The 18,638-nt window shown below is 42.4% G+C and overlaps 1 protein-coding gene across 1 annotated transcript in view; it reads left to right on the top strand.

Annotated features, from left to right (window-relative positions):
- The first annotated feature begins 343 nt into the window (after window positions 1–343).
- Window positions 344–18,638, top strand: part of LOC136676983 (RLA class I histocompatibility antigen, alpha chain 11/11-like) — a 30,293-nt gene continuing 11,998 nt past the window's right edge. The window contains exons 1-2 of the mRNA XM_066654312.1: window positions 344–512; window positions 4,123–4,389. Coding sequence (XP_066510409.1) covers window positions 452–512; window positions 4,123–4,389 — 328 coding nt within the window. The 5' untranslated portion in view covers window positions 344–451. The remainder of the gene's footprint in view (window positions 513–4,122; window positions 4,390–18,638) is intronic.

The raw sequence follows: 18,638 nt of genomic DNA, 5'->3' as shown, positions 1-18,638 counted from the left end.
TAGGCTCCAGATCCACAGGGACACTGGGTAATTGATTACAGATGATGAATGAATGGATGAACTTGTGTTAAATATCTTACATTCATGGATAGAGACAGTCCCATCTTATGCAAAATATGCAGGAGAATGAATCTGGAAAATACTGGTTTAATATAAAAACTCATATCAGCTGCAGTTTTCACTTTCAGAATCAACCTCCTCTGCCCTTTTCTGCCCAGAGACTCCTGACTCTGAAAAGAATCATTTTGTTCTATTGAACACAGCTCCTGGACACTGAATTCTCATTGGTCAGATTTCTGCTGTAATAACCCCGCCTCCGCCTGTGGAGATAATTACTCTCTAGATCACGGCCAAGGAGCCGCACGTCGCGAGAGAAGAGGAGACATTGTGTTGTTTGGATTGAGGAGTTTTTGTGGATTATTGGTGTTCATCGGCTGCAGAAGCTTCAGAAATGGAGCACATCATGAAGTCCTTCGTTTTCCTGGCATTTACTCTTTCTCTGGCTTCAGCAGGTCAGTGCGATGGTGTTCATGTAATAATCATGTTATAAGCAGTTTGACTGTTAGGATGCTTTATTAACACTTATAGGAACTTGTAGAAACGTGTGAAGTGTCTCAGACTTTGTTCAGACACAGTTTATAAATCTCTAAACACAGAGCAGTGCTGCTATTTACAAAACGTAAAATAAACACATAGTTAAGGAGCGTGTTGGTGTTAGTTACAAAGACTAAAAACATAAAAACAACAGAAATGAGGTAAAATCAGTGATTAACCTTAACAAACTCCTCAATATTAACTTATTAATTTTCCACCAGTTTAGACATTTGTAAACATGTAGTGCGTATAAAAACTGCTACTGTTTTACATCCATGTAACTTACAGATTTCAAATCAGTTTTAGTGCACAGATGCACATCTAACAATCTACAATCTTTGGTAAAATATGCCTTGAATTTTGAAAATGTATTTAATTGAATTATAATTGTTTTTTAACGTAAAAAATGGCTACGGTAAGCTATTAATTTGACGTACAGATCTAAAATCTGACCAACAAACTACAACCTTTGGTTTGATCAAATATTCCTCACTTGAATTTCAGTACATTTTTATGATAGATAAGTTAATTAATTTATTGTCTGCAACCGCTTACCCGTTCAGGGTCACAGTGGGTCAGGAGCCTACCCGGAATCGTTGGGGCGCAAGGCGGGAACACACCCTGGACAAACCCTGTATGTCACATAGACGCTTCTCTGTAGCAGTTTATCTAATAGAGCAGCATGTGACACAACAGGTAGTGTCACTGTCACACAGCCCAGGGTCCTGGGGTTGTGGGTTCGAGCCCCACTCTCCACTCTCCCCACAGTCCAAAAACACATTTTTATAGGTGAACCCAAAAATTGTCCATAGGTGTGAGTTAATGTGTGGGTGTGTGTTGCCCTGTGATGGACTATATAAGTCCTTGTGGTAGTGGTCAAACTCATCGGGGTAGACTGAGGGGAACTTATCTATCCATCCTTCTGCCTCACCACAGAGGTCTCACACCCAGACCCACTGGCATTGAATCATCTTCTGTCAGTGCCAGTGCAGTGAGTAGCTCCTTAGATCCCCAATGTTCGTCACCCCCCAGAGAGTAAATTAATATTGCTCTTGATTTGTATTATATAAGATATTTATTTTAGTTTACAGACACAGATTGATCCTTTCTGCATTCATCAAAAAAAAAAATGTAAATCAGGCCTCTATTATTCCCCAAATCTCCCTCCTAGATGCGGGAGTTGGAATTAGATTTATTCTGTCCAATGGGGTTCTGTGAAAGAAGTGACACAGTGTCCTCAAATCTGTGAGGAGTTTGGTGTGTTCTCCCTGTGTCAGCGTGGGTTTCCTCCGGGTGCTCTGGATTGGTGATTTAAAAGTGTCATATATGTGAGATTGTGTGAGTGAATGTGTGTGTGTCTGTGTTGCTCTGTGAAGGACTGGCGCCCCCTCCAGGGTGTGTTCCTGACTTGTGCCCAGTGATTCCGGGTAGGCTCCGGACCCACCGCAAACTGGATAAGTGGTTACAGGCAATGAATGAATGAATGAATAATTCTTAAATATTTCTCTCCTGTTCCCTTTATTGAAACTTATCTCTAAACTCACACAGTGTGTATCATAACGGTCACTTAGAGTTCAAAAACATCAGGTATAACAACATAAAAATCATGATTTAAAACCAGGTGTTAAATGATTATTGTGTGTTAAGACTAGTGTTTTATTTATAGATTTTTCAAACATTTTAATGTAAATTAAATTACTTGTAAATTTTAATAATAATAACATTTAATTCACATATATGTTATTCAAAGTATTTCAGGATTTTTCTGTATTTTGGGTGTTTAAGCTACCATCCTTTTTTACTATGTCATAGGTAAACATTGCATAATAATAATAATAATAATAATATTTCAAGCACCTTTCTATGCACACATCAATAAGAAAAATATAATTATAATTGGCAAATATATGAAAAAATATTATAGGTAGTTAGCAACTATGCTTTTGGAAAATCCACCCCTGGTTAAGTTTATGATTAACATTTAAACTCATGGCAGTAAACCAACCAGAGTGAAGAAATATGTATTTTTATATGTTATTTATAAATAATAATTTTCAATAAATATGTATTTGTGTCTTTAGGCTGCAGATATGTTTTTTTTGCTACATTAAACCAATAAACTGATTAAACTAGATTTGAAGGAAAGTTACTGTAGTACTGTTGACCATTCCCTAAATGTCTCCTCCAATAATAATAATAATAATAATAATAATAATTAGAAATATGATAATACTTGGATGGTGTTAGAAATTCGACATGAAGAGTCAGGAGACTGGAGTTCTGCGCTGACTGCAGGTTATTTACAAATACACAGGATCCTGGGTGATCGCAGTCTGTCACAGGATGATCTGAAGTTTGGAGACTGGAGGCTCAGTTCACTCTGTTCCCAGTCCAGTCTAACAGCAAATATTTTAGGAGGACCTTATGTACATTGGAGAAATAGGAAAAGGGAATTGGACAAAGAAGAGATGTGAGAGGAGGGGTATAATATAAGGGGGAATGATTGGTGGGAATGGGGGATGAGACAATGAGGGGGAATAACAAAAGGTCACACTAAGGTACAAATATACAGTACAGTTCCTCTCAATGGTAATAAGTCCCAGGTTTCAGTGGCAGTGTCTTTAATTGTTTGAGGTGCACTGTGTAGTAAATGACAGGTGTTTTTAATGTGAATTGTGTAGATTACAACCACAGATTAGTTTCATTTTAAACCTTTAGAGCTTCATTCTGCCTGACGACAGCTGATGTTTTCTTGGCGTTATAATCATAATAACAACATAATAACAGTGTAATTACAGTATAATAATAACATCTTAACAAAAAGACTATATTAAGACTTAATGTAAGTGCTATTTAATTTGAAGTGAAATTGTTTTTCTTTTTGACCTATAAGAACATTGACAAGAATTATATTTCATCACATATTGGAACAAAAATACCAATAATTATGATAATAATAATGTGCCAAAGAAACTGAAAGTGTTTTTAAATCATAGCATAAATAATAAACAGATACATAAATATAACAATGCTCTCAATAATAAATTTCAAGCTTTATGTTGCCTGACTGCTTATGTATTTGGGGGTGTGGCTATAAACTCACTCACATCTCTGACTGTTTATTAATAATAAATAACAATAAGTAACATTTCAGTGACATATGATAAGATTAAATAAACACTTTGGAGTTTGTATCACTAGTGTCAGCGCTTGTTTGTTGTTTCTCTCGGTTGTGAGCTGTTATTGTATTGAGCAGAACCTGTGCCTGGACCCATATTTTACAATGACAATAACAACAATAATAAAAATAATAGTTGCTACTTTAGGTATTATAATTCTGTTTAAATTTAGTACTTCAGTTTTATTTTTTATTTCCATATGCAAACAGCCAGCATTTCTGTTTTATTTATAAGTTTAATGTTTTTCTGGCTGTGTGACGTGTAGCTGAACATTTCTGAGCTGTAAGATTGTGTTGGTTTTTCATGTGTAAGTGATAACCGTGATTTAAATTCCTGTTTCATTTTTCAGCCACACACTCTCTGCAGTACTTCTACACTGCCGTCACACCAGGAATAAACTTTGCAGAATTTACTATTGTGGGACTGGTGGATGGAGGGCAGTTTGTCTACTATGACAGCAACGCAGGCAAAATGACCCCAAAGACAGAGTGGATACAGAAGGTTGTTGGTGATGAGCCAGGTTACTGGGACATTCAGACACAGAACGCACAGGGCACTCAGGAGACCTACAAAGTCAATGTGGCTACAGCAATGCAGCGCTTCAATCAGAGCGGAGGTGAGCATGAACACACTCACAGCTTTAACACCAGCTCTGTATAAACTCCACTCTGTGTCTCTGTGTGTCTCTAGCTCCACGAGTTTAACTTTCAGCAGATTTACTTTAGAAACACTGCTAGGAATCATGGGTAAATAAATAATTAAACGTGTTTATGCACCTACACCAGACTGAAGATTTTAAAATAATGGTTTATGTGGATGAATATATTTGTACAAGGCTAGAAAAAATAACCCCACCCTGCTGCCCTCTAGTGATATTGAAGTGTAGCGGGGATCATTAGCGCCCCCAGCTGTTGATACCGTGTTCACAGTGTAAACTTTTAGATTACTTTTTGAGTTTTTTTTTGTTTTTATGTATATATCCATTTATAACTGTTTTGTGTGTGAGTGTGTTTTCTCTGATCAAAATATCACACACCCCAGAATATTTTAATGCAGTCACATGCTGGTGGTCTCACAGGGCTGCTGTGTGCAGAAGCTTTTGAACAGACAGCATAAATTCACTGGTGTCTTAGGGAGCAGCTCAGTGGCGCTTTCCTCTTTCCATTTCTCATTCTTTCTCCTGTCCCTTCTTTCTTTCTTCCTGATGATTGGGGCGTGTTGTTATTTCACTGGTGACTCTCCTGTGATGGAGGTTATCTCTCATCGTATTTCATTATTTCACTTAAGAATTTGATACTAACTGATGGGTTCATAAAAGGGTTTAAAAAGTGAAAACATACTCTTTCTTTTATCTCCACTCTCTCCTTTCCCTTCTCCTTTCTTTCTTGGTTTCTCTCTTGTCTCTCTTTGTCTCCTCCGTTTATCTGGAGTTATGGAATAACTAAATAACTCTGAGCTCCTCTTCCTTGCCTTCTTCAGCCACAGTCTATACTTTTCAAACTCAGTCTTCATCTTCTTTTTCTCTCTTCTCTTTTGTCTTTGTCCTCTTTATTTCTCTTTCTCAACTGTTATTTTTCTCTTGCTCATGTCATTCTCTTCTCTAAACCTTTTTTCCTCTCTTACTTTCTTTCTCCTCGTTGTCCCTCCCATTCTCTATCTCTAACCTCTTCTCTCTTTTCCTCTTGCTTCTCTCTCTCAACCCTTTTATCTCTTTTTCTCTTCTCTCTCTTCTGTCTCTATCTCTCTCTTCTCTCTCTCCTCTGCATTGGTTGAAGAGCCTGTGTGGTTTAATCCATATCTATCTCTTATGGCCCAAGTCTACAGGACTCTGTTGGAGGCTGGTTTCACTAAGGTCCTCCTCTGAGCAGTGGGGTGTGGTTTGGTCATCAGCGGAAGGGCCTCAGGACCCTGGCTTCACAATGTGATCAATGTGTTGAGGGGATGGTGATCAGACTCAGAGATTAAGAGTGTAGTTGGGTTAAGATCTGAACTCTACACAGACTTCACTGAACACAGAGACATGGGGGAGGGGGAGTCTTCTTTTCATTGAAGGTCTCCAGAGAGTGGTGTTGTCTGTGGACGACAAGATCAGAGCTGTGTGAAATCTGATTATTTTGGGGGGTTTTAGAAGAAAGAACTGACTCCACATGGAGAGTCCACCTCTCAGTCTCTGAGGACCTGAGGCCTTCATGGAGGCTGCTGTACAAGGGCCCTCTGCCCTAGCGCTCTGGTGACCCCTAGTGGAGGATCTTACACTGTGCAGTCTCTCCCTTTCTCTATATCTCCAACTTCTTCCTTCTCCTTTCTCTCTGTTTCTTTGTGTTCTCTCGCCCATCCTTCATCTGTCTTTATCTCCCCTCTCTCTCTCTCTCTGTCGCTCTCTCTCTCTCTCTCTCTCTCTCTCTCTCTCCTCACTGTCTCCCTTTCTTTCCTCTCTCTTCTGCTTTGGTTGAGGAGCCTCTGTGGCTTAATCATATCTATCGCTTATTGCCCACGTCTCCAGGACTCTGAGGGTCCTCTGTTGAAGGCTGGTTTCACTAAGGTACTCCTCTGAAGAGGTTGGTGTGGTGGTTTGGTCATCAGCGGAAGTGGCAGGAACCCCTCGGGACCCCTGGCCTCACAGGTGCTGGAGGTGTTGAGGTCAGTCCTGCCGACCATCGCCTCAGAATCTCTTAATGAAACACTTAACGAAGACCAGGGAACGTTAGGAACCTGAGGGTTCTGCATGAGACTAAACAGATAGAGGCTGTGGAGGTGGGCTCTTCCTCATTAAAGGAGCTGGTGGTCCCTGTGTTAAAGGTCCATGGAGAGAGAGAGAGAGAGAGAGAGAGAGAGAGAGAGAGAGACCTCCAGTGGAGGATTGTATGTGGGATTGTGGCCACAGGAGAAACAGGTTGAAGGGATTCAGCAGGAAAGACAGGACGAGGGGATGCAGGAGGAGAGACGGGATGAGGGGATGCAGGAGGAGAGACGGGATGAGGGGATGCTGGGGGGAGGGAAAAGATGAGAGGACACAGAGAGACAGGAGGATTGACAGGATGAAGGGATGCCAGAGGGGAGAGAGGATGATGAGACGCAGGGTCTCTGGTCTCAATTTATGCCCTTTTCTCTGCTCTCTTCCTCTTCTCTCTCTCCCTTTGTCTTTCTCCTCTTTTCTCTTATGTCACTCTCTCGTTCTCTTTTTTATAGGAATATTTGTTGCAATGTCCTTTTGCTTTCTCTCCCTGTCTCCCTCTCTCTCTCTCTCTCTCTCTGTCTCTCTCTCTCTCCCTCTCTCTCTCTCTCTCTCTCTCTCTCTCTCTCTCTCTCTCTCTCTCTCTCTCTGACTGTGGGAGGCTGTAGACTGTGAATCCTGCAGGTAGTAAAGAGTTGAAGTGTCTCAGCCTGAGAGACGTGTGAGACACTAAAAGGACAGAGGAGGTAGAGAGCGGCTCTTTCTCTAAAGGAAGCTGGTGGTCCCTCTGCGACAGACCCCTGGAGACGACGTGTGTGAGAGAGGGTCAGTGGAGGACGGTGCAGGGGAGTTGTCTATAAACAGACACACAGCAGACACTGATCCCTCAGCTGGGGACGTGTGTCCTGTCTGTGGACGTCAGGGACAATGTCTCGTCTCAGTCCAGTGTGTTCTGTCAGGTCCAGTCCTGGTCTTCATTAAGGACTGGGGGGTGGGGTGTGTTCTGATGAGAGAGGGTCTGCTCTGGTTCTCAGTGTTGACTCTGCTTCGTGGCTCTGAGGAAGTGTTTGTGCTGAATGTGGGAGGTGTTTGTGTTTGTTGTTATTTTGTGTCGGTTGTAAACGCTGCTTTTATGTGAACGGTGTTTGATTAAAGAGGATGAAAAACTCAGTCTCCTCCCTCCTTCTCTGTCTCTCTCCCTCTCTCATTTTATCCCTTTCTCCTCTGTCTTCGTTTGTCTCCATTTCTCCCCCTCTCTGCCTCTCTTTCTTTCTCTCTCACCTTTCTCCCGTCTCTCTCTCACTCTCTCTCTCTCTCTCTCTCTCTCTCTCTCTCTTATCCATTTTCTCTATTGTTTCTACCATTCTCTCTCCTCTCACTTGCCTTTTCTTCTGCTTCTCTCTTCTCTCTCTCCCCCTTTTTATCTTTTCCCTCTCTCCCTTTCTCTCCTGCCTCTTGTCTTTCTCTCCTCTCTCCTTTTTTGTGCCTTTTCTTCTGTCTCCTATCACTTCTTTTTTCTCCTCTTGCAGTTTTTTCTTTTCTCTCACTCTACTGCTCTCACTTTCCTCTACCTTTTTTCCTCTACTCTCTTTCCCCTTCTCTTTCTGTTTGTCTTTTCTCTCTCTCTCTCCATTTCTCTGTTGTTCTCTCTCTCCTCACGCCCTACCTTTCTCTCTCTCATCTGTCTCTCCCTTTCTCCTGCTATTTTTCTCTCTCCTTCTACCCTCTCTCTCTCCATTTCTCTGTCTCTCACCTCTCCCTTGTCGTCTTTTTCTCCTCTGTCTCTCTCTCTCTCCTCTGTGGAGTATGAGTTGTGATTGTTGTGATGAAGGTTTTATTGGAGTCTTTCTGAGCTGCGGAGAGAAGAGGAAACGTCGGGAGGTGAGGTTTATTTTGAGGGGAGCTCAGAGATGGCTCTGTTTCAGCGGAGAGAGAGGAGCCTGAGTGAGTCTTAAAGGCTGATGCAGATGAAGGGGGATGTTGTATAAACAGATGGAGGTGGTGGGGTTGAGAGGGTGTGGGACTGTGGGGGGCTCTGGAACATTTCTGCTGGGGTCTTGATCTTTACTGACCTTTTGTCGTGAAGCTTGAAGTGGCCGCTGAATTCTAACGTGTTTTTAGGTGATTTTGTGTTTCACTGTCGACCTGAGGCAGTGGATAATGTTCAAAACTCCAAACCCTCTCCCTTTCTCTTTCTCTCACTCTCTCTCTCTATTCCCTCTCTCTTTCTCTTCCTCCTTCCTCTTCTCTCTCTGTGTCTCTGCTCTGTTTTCTGTCTAACACCCAATAGCCCCTTTTCTTTCCCTTCTCTCACTCTATCCCTCTCTCTGTTCCTTCTCTCTCTTCTCTTACTTTTTCTCTCGCCTCACATCTCTCACTTTCTCTCGCTCTCTACCTCTCTCGCGCATGGCTCTCATTTTCTTTCTTCTTTCTCTCCTCTCTCCTTTTCTTTCTCTCTCTCCCTTTCTATTCATCATTGTTTCTCTCCTCTCTCCTTTCTCCCTCTCTCTCTCCTTCTCTCTTCCTCTCTACTGTTCTACTCTTTTTTCTTTCCTCTCTCTCCTCTCTCACCTATCTATTGTTCTTCTCTTTGTTTCTCTCCTCTCTCCTTTTCTCTCTCTCTCTGTCTCTCAGTTCAGTTCAGCAGTGCTTTAGTGGCATGAATGTAATCCAATACACTGTTGCTGAAGGATATTACAGAAAATACAGAAACATTTAGATACAGATACAATTACAACCACAGGAAGTGATATTTACAGGATTACTGATCAAACAAGAAACGGAAAATGAGAGTGGGGAGATGATATAGATGTTTAATCAGTAATAAGTCAGTAATAATCATTAATAATTAGTAATAAATCAGTAATAAGTCAGTAATAATCAATAATAATTGGTCTGGAGCTTCTCAGTGTCAGTGCGGAGCAGGAACTCAGGACAGACTCGACTCGCTCTCTGATAGAACCTGCTCCTGATGGACTCGTACCTGGGACACTGGGCTAGGAAGTACAGCTCTGTCTTCACCACCGAGAGCTCACAGTGAGAGCACAGTCTGGCCTCTCTGGGCACCCAGCTCTGTCTGTGACGGCCGCTCTCCACGGCCAGACTGTGCTCACTGAGTCTGTACATGGTCAGCGTCTTCCTCAGTGCCCTCTCTCTGATGGTTGTGAGGTATGCGGCCAGTGTGTAGTCTCTGCTGAGAGCTGAGTAGCTCTGTAGTTTGTGTTGGTGGTGTATAGTGTGGGTGTGGTTCCCCTGGTTCTTAGACCTCTTTTGAAATGTCACTATCTCAGTTTTTCTGTGGTTTACTTTCAGAGCCCAGTTTTGACAGTAGTTCTCCAGGACGTTTAAACTTTCCTAGAGTCCCTCTCTGGTGGGGGACAGAAAACAAGGTCATCTGAGTAGAGGAGGCACGTGATTCTGGTTTCCCCCAAAGAGAGGCCGGGTACTGAGTCACTCTGGTCCAGTTCAGGAGCCAGTTCATTGATGTAGAGATTAAAGAGAGTGGGGCTCAGGCTGCAGCCCTGATGTACTCCTCGTGACTGTGGGAAGAGCTCTGTTCTGAGTGTTCCCTTTTTCACTGCACATTTACTGTGAGAGTACATCTATTTAATGACGTCGAATGTTTTCTCCTCCACGCCACTTTCACAATTTGTTTATACAATAATCACGTGCCACATGGAGTCAAACGCTTTTTGAAAATCTACAAAACGTGTGAAGATTTTGTCTTTATTCTGATTGAAGTGTTTATCTTTCAGCGTGTGGAGGGTGAAGATGTGGTCAGAGGCTCTGTGGTTCTCTCCCTCTTCCTTTCTATTCTTCTTCTCTGTTTCTCTCCTCTCTCCTTTCTCTCTTCCTATCTATTCTTCTCTTTGTTTCTCTTCTCTCTCCTTTCTCTCTCTCCCTCTCCTTCTCTCATCCTATCCAGTTCTACTCTTTTTTTCTCTCCTCTCTCTCTCTCTCTCTCTCTCTCTCTTTCTTTCTATTTTTCTTCTCTTTGTTTCTCTCCTGTCCTTCTCTCTTCCTATCTATTGTTCTTCCCTTTTTTCTCTCCTCTCTCTCTCTCTCTCTCTCTTCTTCTATTTTTCTTCTCTGTTTCTCTTTTCTCCACCCCCTTCTTTCTTCCTTTCTATTTTTCTTCTCTTTGTTTCTCTCCTCTCTCTCTCTCTCTCTCTCTCTCTCTCTCTCCCTCTCCTTCTCTCATCCTATCCAGTTCTACTCTTTTTTCTCTCCTCTCTCTATCTCTCTCTCTCTCTCTCTTTCTTTCTTTCTATTTTTCTTCTCTTTGTTTCTCTCCTTTCTCCTTCTCTCTTCCTATCTATTGTTCTTCTTTCTTTCTCTCCTTCTCTCTACTTCTCTTTGTTTCTCTCTCCTTTTCTCTCCCCTATGTCTTCTCTCCCTATTTCTTTCCCCCCCCTCTCTGTCTGTTTCTCTCTCCCTCTCTCCTGTCTGTTCTTCCTCACCTTTCTGAATTCCTCTCCTTATGTCTTTCCCTCTGTGTGTGTGTGTGTGTGTGTGTGTGTGTCTGAGGTGAGTGAGGTGCAGGTGGAGGACGTGCTGTTAGTGGGTGGTGGGGGGTGGGAGTAAGTGAGTGTTCTGTGATTAAACTGCCTCCACTGTGAGGCTGAACAGAGCTGTGTTTTTGTGTGAAGCAGAGGGAGATGTGTTAACCTCCAAAGTGACCCTGGAGTCATGGGATGGGGCAGTTTTATCCTGTTGCTCTGGTGCTTTCTGACAGCTCTAAAGCCAGTGTAAGGGACGCCCCTCATGTTGTGTTTGAGCAGAGGGGAGCACGGGGTGATTCGAGTGTGATGTTGAACTTTAGAGACTGGTTGTGTTCTCACAGAGAGTACAGTGGGGTACGGGAGAAGGGTCTCACAATGTGGGGGCACAGCGGGGGCAGGAGGAGGGGAGACCAGACTCGGAGTGGAGTGCTGTCACTGTGGAGGGCTCAACACTCTCCTGCCTCAGCTCCTTCTGTTACTCATTCTCAACTGGGGGAGGCACAGAGGAGGGGCATCAACCTGCTGCTGTCACTGAGAGGAGGAGGAGGAGAAGGTTGTAGAGGGTGGGGCTATAAGCAGTGAGACGGTGCAGGGGAGTGGTCTGAGGGGGCTTGGGTTCTCCTGGGGGACAGTGGTTCTAAAGTGCGGTGGACTCTCAGGCTGTGGACATAGCCGAGAAATAGAAATAGTGGATGTTTTCTAACTTGTTTTCGTCATGGATACATGTGGGAAGTCGTGAAGTTACACAGAACAGTGAGCTTCAAAGAGTCGAGTTAAAGCAGACCTTTAAGGCACAGCAGTTGTTTGTGAATGTTTCTGAGGCAGTCGTAGTGAGAGAGGAGAAGAATGTTTCACAGCTGAAAAGGCTCTGAAACAACACGAGAGTAAACTGTTAGTCGTAACGCAGAGTGCTGGGAGGGAGCGGGGGATTGGAACTGTGCTGTAGACTTTAGTTTGAACAGGAAGAGGAGGAGCCTCTCCCACAGTCCACCATGGTTGGGGTGAGTAAAGGAGTGGGGCCTGGTGGACGTGGAGGGAGGAGTGTTGTGTGAAATAGTGCTCCTGGGTTACAGCAGCTGCAGTAAGAGTCAGTGCAGTGAGATTGGACAGAGTTTACATTTTAAGCACAAACAGGAATAAAGCTTTAAAACACTAATATCCTCCTAATTTGAGCAGCACATGAACTTAATGTTCCCCTGACCTCGAAGCTCAGCTTTTACTTACGGTTTTTACTGGTACAACATGAGTTGTTTTTGAACATTGTTACTGTATTTTGCCAGCGGTGGAGATTCAGGAAACAGACTGAGATCGTTTGGGTTCATTGTGGGATGTGGATAAAACAGAAATGAAGGACTTCTCTCAACAATACACTGCACACACAGCAGCTATGATTCAAAAGTGTACTCAGGATTGAAAGAAAGAACTGATTGGTGGTTGCTGTGGTACAGTGGTAACACCATTAGCGCCCATGTGAGAAACCTGGGTTTGATTGCAGGTCTGGGAAACCAGTCTGTGCTACACCAATTAGAGTCCTAGGGCAAGAATCCTAACACTGCATTGGCCTAACTGTAATACCAGTAAACTCGTAAGTCGCTCTGGATAAGAACCTCTGTCAAAATGTCATAAATGTAAATGATACAGGTGTGACATTTCTGCTGCAAGGAAACGAGAAGGTAGTGGTGTTCTTTCTTCATGGACAAGTGAAGAGGGCTCAGAATATTGGGTGCGAACACTCATTCCATCTTTGCTCTGGCACAGGCTCCCTGCTCTTGAAGATCCACAGATGAGAATTGTGCAGTTTTCCTGGACTTTTGACCCTGTTTAACTGCTGTTGCAGGAAGGATGTCAAGGCCTTATTGACCTGTCAGGTCAAGGCCTTCTACACTGTAAAATCTAATTAGTTAACCTTACTTAAAAAAAGCATGCAAACCGATTGCCTTAAAAAAACTAAGTAAATTGGAATAGGGACTGTATGTTGTATTAACAAATGCTTTTTTAGTATAGTTTACTTACACTTCGGTTTAATTAACTTAAAAAAAACTGTATATACTACTTAATAATATGTTTCATATGTACTTCAGATTTAGTATAGCCTACTCAGAATTACTATTTCAAACAGCTAAATAACTTCAATTAAAATGTACTATGTGTATATTCAAAATAACTCATTAATCAAAGTTGGGCTAACTACAGTGATATTTTCTGCAACTTAGAATTTGTCAGTTGTGTTTACTTGAACAGCAATCTGAATTACTTATTAAAACCATGCAAACCGATTGCCTTAAAAAGACCAAGTAAGTATTACTTGTGTAACTTAAGTACTTTACACATCCATAAAACATGAATGAAAAGCAGATTCCGTACACTTTAAAATAAGTCCATTTACACAATAAATCAAGGTACTGAGATTTTAAAGTTCAATTATACGTGTTTTTATTTGTTTTTTTTATTTTTTTAGAATAAGAACAAAGGCTTAAAATAGGATTGGCATTGGTTTACAAGATGACAAGATGTGTACATACATGCCAGCAATTCAATAAATAAAATAAAACTACAAAATTAACATATACAGACATAAACATAAATTGCTGGTAAACCCGGGGCTGTTTATTTGAAAGGAGAGCCTTAATTTAGTTTAAACATTAGAAACGACATTAGAAAAAAAAGAATCCACTTAAGTGAGCTGTCCTAGACTCACACTTGATTAGCCATTTAACTCAAGAGGAGATTTTTAAGAGTTTGCATCTTAGGTGGAAGTTTGTTCTCTCCCAAGCCAAGCATCACTCTTTGAATGAAATTGAACGTGTTTTTCATGGCTTTAGGGTAATCTAAGTGCAAAGCATATGCCAACCCAAACAAGAGGCACATGGCTTGAGGCAGATTCTGTAAATTGTCCATTACAATATCTCCCTCAACAATGATGGCAGTAGACACTGAGTCAAGGTGGAGATGATTTGGAGAGGGAGGCATATCTTCACTGATGACAGTCAGCACCCCAACAGACACTTGTGCCCAGGCCTCATCACTGTCAGAAACCTGTATAAAAAACAAACAAAAAATAACATTACATCAGGGAAATGTTGATAGGCATAGCCATTTCTCAAAATATAAACTGCCCTGCCTATACAGCCTTCCAGCCTTTCCCATGAAGTTGTCATAAGCAACAAAAAACAAATGTGAGGAAAGTATACCTGGTCATTTGTTTATTAAAGAAATTGATCCAATATATATTTAACATAAAGTGGCAACTGTATTTGAACATTTATTTTCAGTGGTATGACCCCCTTGTGCAAATCTGATGATAGTTTAGGTGAAATTTTTGTCCGGAAATTCTAAAAGGTTCAATCTTACCTTCAGTGTGATATGGCCAACTTCAAACCAGCTTTTCAGTGAAGAGCTCACCAACAACTGCCACATCCACTTCTGAGAAGGACAGAACATGTTTTGGTTAAAACACACCACTTGTAGTGTTGTAATTTGTAGATTAGTAGAAATTTGTAGAAACATTCCTTGATATGTGCATGTTTTAAAAGTGCTAGTGAAAAATAAATGTTTTGATATGAATGTATATTTTTTAAAATATCTATTCAAGGTCATAAAAAAATTTAAAGTAGCATTTCACTTGTTTCACCAGTACACAAAAGTAACAGTTCAGGGAAAAAAGCAACATAACAGTTAAAAATTAAACTTTTTATTTACATTTCAGATGCTAATTACGACCTTGCGACGCAGGTCGTAGATTACAGGAGAACTTTGGAAGTGCGGCTAACCAGTTTTAAGGTGGAACCCCCCGTACAGTGACTATTCGGGACGAATACACGTTGCGTTGTGAATAACTCTGAATACGTTGTGAAAAAACATTGCACCTCCCCATGGAAAACTCATTGAGCTTAAGCCTTACAGGTCTTCTCAATCTATTTCCCTTGGCATATCTATAAGACCTGCTGTTGAAACTAAATTTAATACTGAAACTAAAATGTTTTTGATAGCTAAACGTACTCTAATCAGTGGCGGAGGGCGGCGGGTAAACAAGTTATAGGCGGCTAACGTTTAGTCAATTTACTATCACTAAGTCGCATATGTGAGAGCTTAAATTGTTTCGCTTTATGATGTACAATATTCAATAATTTCCTAAAATATAGTAGATCTTATGTGAATAAGCGGATGCTGGAATCTAGTCTGTAAAGAATTTTAAAGCAGTTAAAAAAATGACCAACTTCACACAGTCTGGGGGAAGTTTTCCTTTAAATTTGGCTAAATGTATTCTCCGACTTGACTCCAGCATCTTCTTATTCACAGGCAATCTACTATACTTAACTTTAAAATGTGTATTTTTCGTTTAATATTCTACAGTGCGACGATATGATAGCTAAACCCATTTATGCTAGCTAACACATCCACGACTAGCTAGATAGAGCTATGAGAGTATTCAGAAATAAAGTCACACAATTTTATTTCGTTAAATAAATGATAATAAAATACATTTAAATTCGTTGCTTGCTTGACAACTTACCTTACTTCAAAAGACAAAAGCAGGCTCCACCGAAGTCATCCACCGGCCATTAAACCAGTTCTGGGAGGGAGACTGAACGTTGAGTCCTGCGCATGCTCACATCGCAGACTTTATTACTACTTGATTGTTTTAAGCTGTCTGCACTCAAGACAATAAGTTAATTGTTTTTTTGTCTCTAGAATTAACGGTAACTTATAAAAAACTAGTAAGAAGTGCATTATCTTCATAACCAAGTAAAGTTAACTAATTAATTTAAGTCATCACGGCCACGGCTATTACATTTTACAGTGTATGGAGTTATGGAATAATTAAATAACTGAGCTTCCCTTCCATGCCTTGCCTTCTTCAGCCATGGTCTATACTTTTCAAACTCACTCTTTCTTCTTCGTTTTCTCTCTCCTCTTTTGTCTTCATTCTCTTCTCTAAACCTTTTTCCTCTCTTCTTTTCTCTCTCCTCATTGTCCCTCCCATTCTCTATCTCTAACCTCTTCTCTCTTTTCTTCTTGCTTCTCTCTCTCTCAACTCTCTCATCTCTTTTTCTCTTCTCTCTGTTTCTCTATCTCTCTCTTCTCTCTCTTCTGTCTCTATCTCTCTCTTCTCTCTCTCTCAACCCTCATCTTTTTCTCTTCTCTCTGTTTCTCTATCTCTCTCTTCTCTCTCTCCTCTGCGTTGGTTGAGGAGCCTGTGTGGTTTAATCCATATCTCTCTCTTATGGCCCAAGTCTACAGGACTCTGTTGGAGGCTGGTTTCACTAGGGTCCTCCTCTGAGGAGTGGGGTGTGGTTTGGTCATCAGCGGAAGGGCCTCGGGGCCCTGGATTCACAATGTGATCAATGTGTTGAGGGGATGGTGATCAGACTCAGAGATTAAGAGTGTAGTTGGGTTAAGATCTGAACACTACACAGACTTCACTGAACACAGAGACAGGGGGGAGGGGCAGTCTTCTTTTCATTGAAGGTCTCCAGAGCGTTGTGTTGTCTGTGGACGACAAGATCAGAGCTGTGTGAAATCTGATTATTTTGGGGGGTTTTAGAAGAAAGAACTGACTCCACATGGAGAGTCCACCTCTCAGTCTCTGAGGACCTGAGGCCTTCATGGAGGCTGCTGTACAAGGGCCCTCTGCCCCAGCGCTCTGGTGACCCCTAGTGGAGGATCTTACACGGTGCTGTCTCTCCCTTTCTCTATCTCCAACTTCTTCCTTCTCCTCTCTCTCTCTCTCTCTCTCTCTCTCTCTCTCTCTCTCTCTCTCTCTCTCGTCACTGTCTCCCTTTCTTTCCTCTCTCTTCTGCTTTGGTTGAGGAGCCTCTGTGGCTTAATCATATCTATCGCTTATGGCCCACGTCTCCAGGACTCTGAGGGTCCTCTGCTGAAGGCTGGTTTCACTAAGGTACTCCTCTGAAGAGGGTGTGGTGGTTTGGTCATCAGCAGAAGTGGCAGGGACTCCTCAGGACCCCTGGCCTCACAGGTGCTGGACGTGTTGAGGTCAGTCCTGCCGACCATCGCCTCAGAATCTCTTAATGAAACACTTAACGAAGACCAGGGAACGTTAGGAACCTGAGGGTCCTGCATGAGACTAAACGGATAGAGGCTGTGGAGGTGGGCTCTTCCTCATTAAAGGAGCTGGTGGTCCCTGTTTTAAAGGTCTATGGAGAGAGAGAGAGAGAGAGAGACCTCCAGTGGAGGATTGTATGTGGGATTGTGGCTACAGGAGAAAAAGGATGAAGGGATTCAGGAGGAGAGACAGGATGAAGGGGTTACAGCAGGAGAGACAGGATGAGGGGATGCAGGAGGAGAGACGGGATGAGGCGACGCTGGGGGGAGGGAAAAGATGAAGGGACACAGTAGGAAAGATGAGAGGACACAGTTAGAGAGACAGGAGGAGGGACAGGATGAAGGGATGCCAGAGGGGAGAGAGGATGATGAGACGCAGGGTCTCTGGTCTCAATTTATGCCCTTTTCTCTGCTCTCTTCCTCTTCTCTCTGTCCCTTTGTCTTTCTCCTCTTTTCTCTTATGTCACTCTCTCGTTCTCTTTTTTATAGGAATATTTGTTGCAATGTCCTTTTGCTCTCTCTCTGTCTCCCTCTCTCTCTCTCTCTCTCTCTCTCTCTCTCTCTCTCTCTCTCTGTCTCTCTCTCTCTGTCTGACTCCCTCTCTGTCTGTCTGTCTCTCTCTCTCTCTCTCTCTCTCTCTCTCTCTCTCTCTCTCTCTCTCTGTCTCTCTCTCTCTGTCTGACTCCCTCTCTGTCTGTCTGTCTCTCTCTCTCTCTTTCTCTCTCTCTGATTGTGGGAGGCTGTACACTGTGAATCCTGCAGGTAGTAAAGAGTTAAAGTGTCTCAGCCTGAGAGACGTGTGAGACACTAAAAGGACAGAGGAGGTAGAGAGCGGCTCTTTCTCTAAAGGAAGCTGGTGGTCCCTCTGCGACAGACCCCTGGAGACGACGTGTGTGAGAGAGAGGGTCAGTGGAGGACGGTGCAGGGGAGTTATCTATAAACAGACACACAGCAGACACTGATCCCTCAGCTGGGGACGTGTGTCCTGTCTGTGGACGTCAGGGACAATGTCTCGTCTCAGTCCAATGTGTTCTGTCAGGTCCAGTCCTGGTCTTCATTAAGGACTGGGGGGTGGGGTGTGTTCTGATGAGAGAGGGTCTGCTCTGGTTCTCAGTGTTGACTCTGCTTCGTGGCTCTGAGGAAGTGTTTGTGCTGAATGTGGGAGGTGTTTGTGTTTGTTGTTATTTTGTGTCGGTTGTAAACGCTGCTTTTATGTGAACAGTGTTTGATTAAAGAGGATAAAAACTCAGTCTCCTCCCTCCTTCTCTGTCTCTCTCTCTCTCTCTCTCTCTCTCTCATTTTATCCCTTTCTCCTCTGTCTTTGTTTGTCTCCATTTCTCCTCCTCTCTGCCTTTCTTTCTTTCTCTCTCACCTTTCTCCTGTATCTCTCTCTCTCTCTCTCTCTCTCTCTCTCATCCATTTTCTCTATTGTTTCTACCTTTCTCTCTCCTCTCACTTGCCTTTTCTTCTGTTTCTCTCTTCTCTCTCTCCCCCTTTTTATCTTTTCCCTCTCTCCCTTTCTCTCCTGCCTCTTGTCTTTCTCTCCTCTCTCCTTTTTTGTGCCTTTTCTTCTGTCTCCTATCACTTCTTCTTTCTCCTCTTGCAGTGTTTCTTTCTTTTCTCTCA

Source organism: Hoplias malabaricus, chromosome X2, assembly GCF_029633855.1.
Source record: "Hoplias malabaricus isolate fHopMal1 chromosome X2, fHopMal1.hap1, whole genome shotgun sequence".
NCBI lineage: Eukaryota > Metazoa > Chordata > Actinopteri > Characiformes > Erythrinidae > Hoplias > Hoplias malabaricus.
This window is presented reverse-complemented; position numbering and strand designations above follow the sequence as displayed.